Source organism: Alligator sinensis, unplaced genomic scaffold (genome assembly GCF_000455745.1).
Source record: "Alligator sinensis unplaced genomic scaffold, ASM45574v1 scaffold237_1, whole genome shotgun sequence".
In the NCBI taxonomy this organism is placed as follows: Eukaryota; Metazoa; Chordata; order Crocodylia; family Alligatoridae; genus Alligator; species Alligator sinensis.
In genome coordinates this window covers 1,035,796-1,045,688 of record NW_005841849.1, presented here as the reverse complement: position 1 = coordinate 1,045,688, position 9,893 = coordinate 1,035,796, and the positions used below count along the sequence as shown (strand labels likewise).

General features: G+C 51.5%; 1 protein-coding gene across 1 annotated transcript in view; it reads left to right on the top strand.

Moving 5' to 3' along the window:
• NGEF (neuronal guanine nucleotide exchange factor) overlaps positions 1–9,075 on the top strand; it is an 84,541-nt gene extending 75,466 nt beyond the window's left edge. Inside the window, exons 14-16 of the mRNA XM_006015984.3 lie at positions 2,560–2,639; positions 4,925–5,029; positions 5,654–9,075. Coding sequence (XP_006016046.2) covers positions 2,560–2,639; positions 4,925–5,029; positions 5,654–5,826 — 358 coding nt within the window. The 3' untranslated portion in view covers positions 5,827–9,075. The remainder of the gene's footprint in view (positions 1–2,559; positions 2,640–4,924; positions 5,030–5,653) is intronic.
• The last annotated feature ends 818 nt before the right edge of the window (positions 9,076–9,893 follow it).

Here is a 9,893-nt window from a genome sequence, read left to right as displayed (position 1 = left end):
GGAAAGTGAAAGATGGAGCACAGAATCCCCAACATGGGCGAGCGAGAGCTGCAGGGGGTCTCTGAAATGGGGGAAGAGGGAAAGTCCATGGGGATCTTGTTGTGGGGAAGGCAAGCATACACTTATCCTGGCTGATCTCAGCATATTTCACTGGTTATACTGTGGCCCCTTCTCAGGTCCTGTATTCCCAGTCAGAGCATACCTTCCTAGCACTGGCGTGTCAGCTTGTTTGTACATTCAAACAAGCTGGTGATCACACCTCCACACCACTGTCAACTCCTGTCATCTTTGTTCCCTTGACAGTCTTTTCCTTGGAGGAAATTTCAGGATAATTAAATGCGCAGATATAGCTACAGGTTAAGTTTCAATTTAGGCATTAAAGCCACAATCCAGAAAACATAGTTGTGGGCTCTCCCAGTAACTAACTCAGGCACTTTGTAAGTATAAATGTTGACAGTCATAGGCACCACCATGAAACACAATTGATTTGCAGGGGTGCTGAGCAAAGACTGCTGTAGGTGCCAGAACTTGGAGTGTCTTTCTGTGCGTGTGCAAATTGCATTAATGCATTTTTTGCACTTACTAATAGTACGCGGCTTTGTGGTAATGGAGTCATGCTGTGCAGCCATCTGGTGGCTATCCTGGTTAGCTCTGCTGCTCCTAGCACACCATATTAGTGTGTAAATGAACAAATAAAATCTGTCCTTGAAATGCTCCAACAGGGCAGCTATGGAAATAGACCATCTCCTTAATTGCTTGTGTTCCTCACAAGACCTGCAGTTGTCTAATCTTGAGAAGCTAGGAGGAACACTTGCCTTTCAGAAAGAGCAGGAAGTAGGCTGGGCTGTCATGCTGCCTCCATACCTGTTTCCCTCTCTCTTTTGCAGCATGACCACCACCCCTTGCCCCTCCAAAAATCATACTTTGGATCCTTGAAGCTCTATGCTGAGTGCTAAACTGCCTTTCCCCAAGCAGAGCTGTGGAGAACCCAGAGGGAAAAGTACCAGGGACGATTTAAGGGGGGAGGCTCTGAAAAGTTTGAGTGGTCTTTGCCCCCAGCTCCTCCCACTCGGCTCAGTGGACTGGGGCACTGTTTGGATGGAGAATGGCAGCTGGGTCCTCAGCTGGAGGAAAGCACCAAGAAGCTAACAGTCATAGTTGGGAAGGGTAGAAGGGGGAGCAGGCGTTTCCTGATGGGTGGGGGGGCTGTAGAGCAGGAAAGGGGCCAGTTGGTACAGACAACTGTGAGAGCGCACAGGAGGGACCAAGAGAAAGCAGGAGAGAGACAGAGGAGATGGAGGCCTCCTGCCTAACAGGTCAATGGGGAACAGCCTAGCATCTGTCCCTGGAGCCAGAGAGGCCTCCAAACATCACAGATGTCACATGTGACGTTCTAAAGAGCATGTGGGAGAAAATGACTCGGGGAAATGCACAAGTGCCACACGGATGAGTGACACTTGACAGGTGGCAAGATCTGACAGGCAAAAGCTGGGGAGCATGCTGACTTCACTATGAAGCTGGTACAGCAGTGGGGTGAGGGGGGAAGTGAGATCAGATAGTAGGGAAATGAGGCAGCAGGAGAGGCAACAACAAACTACGGGCAGTGGAACTACTTTAACAAGGGTAGCCAGAGTAACTGAGCTGGGGGGCAGCAGAAAGAGTGAGACACGAAGGGGAAGGAGAGAAGGTGAGGGAGCTGGTCAGGGCAGCACATGATGTAGGCTGAGAACACAAGGAGCTGGGGAGGAGTGCACCAGCAAAGCAAAAGTCCCCAATGGCTGGCAGGAATGAAAGGAAAGGCCCCAGAGGTAGCCCCTTTCTGCTAACTCACCACAAGCAGAGCAAGGAAGAGGGAAGAGACCCCCCCCTGGATGTTTGGGAGGGGCTGCTTAAATAATCTGTACTCCTGGGGAAAGTTTGTGCATATCAGACTCTGCACCTCCTCCCATCAAGCAAGGTGGGGGCAGGGAGCACCCCCTCCACTCAGGCAGACAGCAGCTATAATGCAAGGTCATCAGGAAAAGACAGCAATGCCTCCAGCTCCAGGAAGGAAGATGGCCAGAAAGAGGCAATGAGAGGAGCGTGTTAGCAGGTGCCCTTCCCCACAGCACAGAGTGCAGGGGGTTGCCAGCTACTCAGGGGACTGTCTCTGCAAGTTACCCAGAGCTGTCTGGAGCTGATGCTAGAGGGAAGTCAGAGGTGGAGGAAACCATACAGGCTGCATACTTCCCTGGATGGGACCAGAGATAAGGGAAGTGCGGGGAGGTGGAGGGAGGGGACCTGGATCCACCTGATCTTGCTGAGCTGGCCTTCAGGATGGCTGCACAGCCACCAAGGAGAGTGTTTCCATGTAGCTCCCCTGTGATGGCTCTTGGACCCTGCTCGTTCCAGCAACCCCTGAGATCCCCAAGAGCCTCTGAGTGTCTGGAGCAGAGGAGCAAGGTGCTGGAGGTGGCAGGTGGGGAGGCCAGGGCAAGTGGAGCTGGTGGTGAGATGACACTGCATCTGTAACAGCCCACATCTCACCCTCATGACCGCACCATTTTTCTCTCGTCACAGGAGCGAGATGAAGCGCTGGATGATCTCGCTGGCCCCCAACCGGAGAACCAAGTTTGTTTCATTCACATCCAGACTCGTAGGTGAGAGACATGGAGCAATGGAGGGAGGGAGGGTCGGTCATTCAGCTTGCATTGAAGCTCGCCCCTCTCCAGGGATCCGGACCTTTGGGGATGCTGCAGCTCAGGCCCTCAAAGCATCCCAGTTCCACCCAGCACAGGCACTTTTTGAGGTGAAGTTGACTGCTCAGCTCCCTTTCAAACTCCTCTTCTTGTCCCCTTTTATTGAAATTTCTCCATCTATCCCCTTCCCTCTACTCACAGCCCCTTCCCTAACCAGCTGTGATTTCTGGCAATCTCACTTGCCGTCAAACACTTCCAGTTCAGTCTTCAGACCCCCCCCACCCCTCCCAGTCTGGCTCTCTCCCTTTGTTCTTCCTGAGTCTGTCACACCCAGATCTCCAGCACTCCTCTATCTAGCCAGCCCCACCTCATTTCTGCCATCATCACCATTTGTTTATGCCCCATCCCTCAAGCCCATAACCAGAACTGGTCTCATGCTTCCCTTACCCTGTTCCACAAATCCATGCACTTTCCTCATCCTGCTGCTGCCTCCTCAGCATGACCCATCTCTTTTGCAATCTCACTCTCTATCCTTGCTCCTCCAGGCCTCTCATCTCCCAGCTAGCTTACTGCACCTTCCTCTTGGGACACATTGCCCTCTCCTGTCCCTGTTAGACACTGTAACCATTAAAATCATCTTTGCCCACCTTGTTGCTATTGTTCACGCCATCTTGTTCAAGCTCCCTGTTAGCTGCTTTCTAAGCTCTGCCCTCAGTGTTCAGTCGTGCCCCTGCCTCAGCCTCATTGCTGCATCTGCTGCTTACACAGCCTTCCCCATGCCTATTCCTGCTCTGCCCCTTGTGTGTGGGACCCTCTGCCTGCACTCAGCCAGCAGCCCCTGGCCTGAGGGCACTGCCACTCCCAAAGATCCCCCTCCGCTAGGACAGTGACAGGGAACTCAGGATATGCTGTGTGAGCCAAGGGGGGGCAGCATGCATGACCCCCAGCCAACCTGCTTGTGGGACTGGGAGCTCCCTGGAGCAGGACCTGCACGGTCTGTGCTGTTGGGAAGCGTCTGGCATAACAGGGGGACTGCCAGAAAGAAGAAGAATGAGAGCAGAGGGAAGCATTGTCCTTGCTTTCACTCCTAAACCCCTCTCACCTCAGAGCTGTGAGCAGCACTGCTCCCTCCCACCTGCCTCAACTCCCAGGGCTTTTTCAGGATGCTGCGTTGGGGGGGGGTCCTCGTCCCCTCACTTGCTCTTTGCTCTGGAGAACCAGGTTTAGAGAATGGTCCACTTTGGAGCAGCCACTTGGTCAGGCCACACATCAGTCCCCCCCTTGCCCTCACCCCGTTACGGCTCTGGAGTTTGAGCAAGGTGCACAGGGATTCCTCAGGCCTATCTAAAGCAGCTGGCTCTGGCTGCAGCCCAGGCCTTTCTTTTCTAGCCCAACCTCTCCAAAGTGTCTCCTAGCTGGTTGCTGTGGAGCTGTTCACAAAGCTTTCTGACTGAGCTGTGGGCTACTTGCTGGGGCTTCATGAGTCTCAGAGCTGAGGTCACCTCTCCCTTCCTCAAGCTGGCATGAATGCCCTCAGCAGGGACACTGCATCCTCTGTAGTTCTGGTAACTTATGAATCTCAATTCAGCGCATGGCCCAGAGCAGCCACACAGGTATCCTGCCGATTCCCAACTCTATATACCCAGGAAAGGAAACACCCTCCATCTTACCACACCTCAGATATCACACAGTGGGAGCCCTATGGAAACCAGATGTGATGCAGAAATCTCCGTCACAGAGTACATGCACATGACAAGTTTACCCCAGGACAGTTTACCTCAGATTTTTATTCTGGAGTAAAATTACACGGATGTCTAGAATGGAAACACAACCAGTTTTCCAGAGGGACGTGTCTGCAGTTGGTGCTATTACAGGGCTTTGCCACTTGCTGGCTGGGGAGCTAATAATATTCCATTTGCATTGAGTAAAGGAACTAACCTGGTATAACATCAATTAGAGCTGCATGAACACAGCAGGTACATGAGGTCTGTAATTATTCCTCACTTCCTGAGGAGGAGTATTACCTCAGTGGCATAGTTTACACTGGTGCATCTGCTCCATTTTTTACCATGGAGTAAAAGTTGAATTACTCGAGTATAGGTGTCGTGTGTCTGCAACCTACTGCCCTTATTGCAAGGTATTCTGGTGTTTGGACCTTGGAAGGCTCTTCACCCATCTGACTATCATCCGCATACAGTAGTTATGGGACTGAGCAGCCAGGTGACCTTCTCTCTCTCCTCTGTCAGATTGCCCGCAGATACAGTGTGTCCATCCCTACGTGGCTCAGCAGCCAGATGAGCTGTCCCTGGAACTGGCAGATGTCCTCAACATCCTGGACAAGGCCGATGATGGTAAGGGCAACATGGAACCAGGCCCACGTGCCCCTAGTGCTGCTTGTCATAAGGGAGGGAGATCTTTCCATGGGCAGGGTGCTTCTGAACCAACAGGAAGGGCTTCTTCAGACAGAGGCCCTTGTCTTGCATCATAGTTGAATGTCAGCCTCGAAGAGCTCCAAGCAGCGTATTTTTGCTTTCACTGCAGTGATCCTCACTGGCCTAGGCCCATGTTTGTACCTTGCACTCCCTCTCCTGGCTGACGAAGGCAACCCCTGCTTGTCCTCTCAGGCAGGCTGCTCCTGGGCTACCTCAGTTACAAACCCCAAGGTGCCTGTTTCTCATACTCGGGTCCTGAAAAAGGTGCAGGGTCCAGTTTTCTGAGTGGGGAGCAGGGTCCAGTGACTTGTTTGGGTTCAGCTGCAAATGAGTCAGTGGGTCAAAAAGGATCAGACTCCAGGTTTTTCCTGGTTTCCTTTCTTCCATCTATTAAGAGATGGGGTACCCATTTCTAGGGCAGGCACCTGCGTAGCCAAAGCCAAGTAGGAAGCACAGCCAGTGCTGGCACCAAAAACTCTCCTCCCTCTTGTTTGGATATTTCAGTCCTGTTGACTTGTCCATCCATCTTTCCCCATTGCTCAGGTTGGATTTTTGGAGAGCGCCTCCACGACCAGGAAAGGGGCTGGTTCCCCAGCTCCATGGGGGAGGAAATCCTGAACCCCAAAATCCGATCGCAGAACCTGAAGGAGTGCTTTCGGGTCCACAAGTCGGACGACAGTCAGCGGAGGAAGCTGGGCAGCAGAAATCGCCAATGACCCCTGATCTCCCTGAGCCCTGGAGCGTCAGGGGTCCCGATGGCTTCTAGAGAGGAATATAGGGCAGAGGCTGCTGGCTGGGAGCATGAGGTGGCAGTGCTGTTGCACTGGGCCATGGCATAGACTTGGTCTTTTGACATGCTGGTCACCCTCACCCCCCCAAAAATGGACTTTGCTGTATGTACAGAGTTCCCCCGGTCCACATTTTTAAAGTGCTGATCATTCCTCTGGAGAACAGGAAGAGGAGAGGCCATTTCTCTTCCTTAAAGCTCAAGGAACTATTGAAAACAACATATTTCTAATCATGCTGCAAACCCCAGAGTGCAAGCACTCTTAACCCTGTGCAGGGGGGAGAGACTGAGTACAGAACAACTGGAGAGACTGTCCCAGAGCCCAGGAGGGGCAGGGGGCAGCTGCTTTGCAATAGCTGTGACATCAGCCAAGGGTACCGTGGGGAGGCTCTGGCAGCCTTTCTAACATAAATGGAGATCATCTATAGGGAGGAAGCCAGACTACAGCACCCACAACTCCAGACCCACACCCCAGTGAGAGAGTCCCTTACTAAAACTGGCATCTGCCCCATAAAACAGTTCTATGCACACACGTTGCAGCTGGACCCTTCTATACCTTTTGTAAAACTGTGGCTATGAATGCAATGGGAATTGAAGAAATTATGCTACCAAGTGCTTCGTGCTTTTCTGGTTCCCAGCACTTTAAAGATGTTCTCTTGTAAACCTGGATGAAACTCCAGTGAGTTCAGATGAATTAAGATCTCCATTTTGTAGATGGGGACATGGAAGCAGAGAAGTCGTCTTGCCAGAAGTCACACAGGAAGTCAGTGCCAAACTAGGGACTGGAACTCAGAATGTCTGTTTCCTGACTCCCAGGTTTTGGGCCCACTCCTCTGTCCCAGGTGGGCCTTGGACACAGTTCCAGGCCAAAGGCTCTAGCCAGCTATAACCCAAGACCAATGCTGCTTCACCAGATCCTGCCTGTGAAAGTCCATGCCTCTTCTTTCACTCTGGTTCTGTATGTAACCTGATGCTTGCACTCCCTCACCCCATGGGCACCAAGAGCATGTGAACACCACACGAGGGCTTTCTCCCTGAGCACAGAACAGCAAAAGTTGCCCTCCACCTGCCTCCAGAAGTGGGTGGTCATGTCCATAAATAGTCAGGTGGCCAGTGGGCTGTGGGGAAGGGAACATGATGGACTTCACCTGAAATGGGTACAGAAGATGTGCGAGATGACAGCATTTGTCCATGAGGTTTTCTTGCTGTGGTGCATAGGACACACTCGGTGGACAGGGGGAAAGGAAATAAAGGGCAGGTGAGGCTGCCCACCAGCTATCAAACCAATACACGCAGATGATATCCTAGGACAGCCAGAAGCTTCCAGCCCAGATTGTCCCCCAGCATGTTTGTAAATCAGCAGGGCTTCGTTAATCCATCGTCATTTCCTCTTTGAAATCCAGTGAAAATGGACCATTGTCACCAGTCTCTACAGCGTTTGCAGGCAGCTCTGTAGGAAGAGGATTGTGCTGCCAAGCGGATGGGCTGTGCTCAGATACCAGGCGGCAGCTTGCACAAAGGCAGCTGGCTGTACCAGACCTGTCCTTAATGAGGGGGAGTTGAGCAGGGAGCTGGGAGGCCTGGTGCTAGAGCTGCAGGAAAGCCCACTGAGCCCTGGCTGCACTGCATCAGCAAGTCCAGTCAAAGAGCTGTGTGTGCATGAACTGTCTGTACAGTATTGACATACTTGTATATAGGGAAGTCCTCGGTAGCCAAACAGACAAGGGAGTATGATGCAGCTCAGCACTGCATGAAGCAGGGCAAGGGATCAAAAGCTTTGACAGAGTTGAGAAGGACGAATGGCTAGAAACAGACCACAAATAATCACCTTAGCAACAAAGGAGTGTTTCTGACTGCTCTGCTCTGCTCTTAACAGGTCCGTGGAGGCCCTTTTCCGAGGGGCCCCATTAGCTATGAAAAGGGCAGCTGTTTATTTGCATTAAAATCAGGGAAACACAATTATCTGGCATCTTTCTGTGATGCTGCATAGCAGAGTCTTCCAGGTATCTCGTGCTGCTTCTGATCTCTGCTCTCACCACTACCAGCCTGGCTTTTCACACTCAGACAAGGGCAGGGCCGGGTTTATGTGAAAGATGACTTAAACCAGCATGTTGTGCACAGCCAGCAGACTCCCCAGGGGTGGTCAGATTCAGACACTGTGCTCACTACCTCCGCGGTGCCAGTGTAACTATATTGATGAAAACTTACAGGAATGCTAGGGTTCAAATGCATAATCATCTCACTGCTGGGCTTGTCTCTGGGGCACAGCAGTGAGGGGCAAATTGGAGAAGGCTGGCAGTTCAAGGCCACCTGCAAGCAGCCTTAGGGAGAATGCAGGTCCACACACGTCCACGAGGGCAAAATCAAGCCTCTCAGGATATCTTACTGCTGGTAAGGGAGGAAGCTGGAAGGGCCAGATACCAGGTTGGGATTGTGAGGCTGGCAGTTGGAAGAAAAACACATCACCATTTGACTTGTAAACTGAGCATATCTAATCTGGAGACACTATAATAAACCCACTGCCACAATTGTATTGTACAGTCACTTTTCTGAGTACAACCAGATTTTAAACTCAGGGTCCAAAACGTTTTAGCAGCAGCTGGTTACCAGTAAGCTGTCCACAGTAAAAACATGGATGGTCTAGCTATGAGAAGCAGCTGAGAACCTGAGAAAAATACCAGGTCACAGATCTTTCCACCATGCAAAGTGGCCATGAATATTTACCCGTCCTGGCTGAACTCACCCACTGCAGGGTGGGAAGATTTGCTGCCGGGGCGCAGAGTTGATTAGAATTCCGAAGTGCTGAAATTCTGCCTCTGCCGACGCTGCCGGCCCAGAGCCGGCAGCTCGGTTTTCCACAGCCTCAAAAGCCTGGGAACAAGGGTAAAGTGAAGCTGCTCTGTTGTGATTTTCAGTTCTCTGAAGAGCCATGTACACGGTTGGTGATTTTCAGGCCCTAAATTCGCATTGCTCTTCATAAAATCTCAACTTCTCTCCTCGCACTTGCAGTCCAACACGTATCAGTTTCAGGTGGTCTAAGGTGTAAGATGGGCTCAGTGTGTGGATCATGAATGCAGGTTTGAGATCCTAGTTGTTATCAGGCTGCCTGAGCAAAATGGAAAGAACTTCTTCTTGTTGTTTTTCTTGTGATGAAAATATAGCTGACTGAGCCAGCAAGTTCTCAAACTGGCTGTTGTGTGTGCGTGTGTATGTTCATTTTCTTCTAGGTCATAACCCCCGACACCCACCTGCCTCCTCCAGCACAGTTGCACTTCCTGGTGCAAAACCACAATCAAAGAACCATAGAAAAATAAGGCTGGACGGGTCCTCTGGTAGCTGCACAAGGAGGGAGTGCAACTTTGCTCTGAGTCAGGTAGGCAGTGTCAGGGTGACACTGGTTTGCAGTTGGATGCTATTAGTTGTGACTGAGTTTACACTGGCTGAACACACTGGAAATAGCAGCTCAGCTGATGGTCTTCCATGAACGATGTTGATTGTTCAGAGGAGCCAGGACCCAAGTAGACTGATTGAGTAGTCTCTGCAGGCCACAAGTGGGTCCTATGAACACTGGCTTGCACTGACCTGCTACTATTGAGGAGAAAGGATTTCAGCCCCTCTGCTAGTTACTCAGAGCCATCCCCAGCTACAAGACCTCACTGCTTTTCAGGCTTTCATGCTGTGCCCTAAGGGTCTGCCACAGCACTTGCTGCTACCTCTGGCTAGATGCTGCCCACTCAAACTGTCTTACTAAGGCTTCATCATGCTTTGAAGGAGCTGGGCTCTCACTGTAGCCCATAGGATGTGTCAGGGCCTGGAACTCCTGTTTTGGCTTCCATGGATCCCTCAGGGGCAGCAGGACAGGGTTTCAATAGCCACAGTTTGCATCAGAGGTTATGGGAAGAGCTAGGTTATATATAATGAGGGAGGGCAAGGGAGCCCCAGAGATCTGATAGCAGGGACAACAGGTGTCTCTAGGCACCGCCTGCTGTGGTTTCA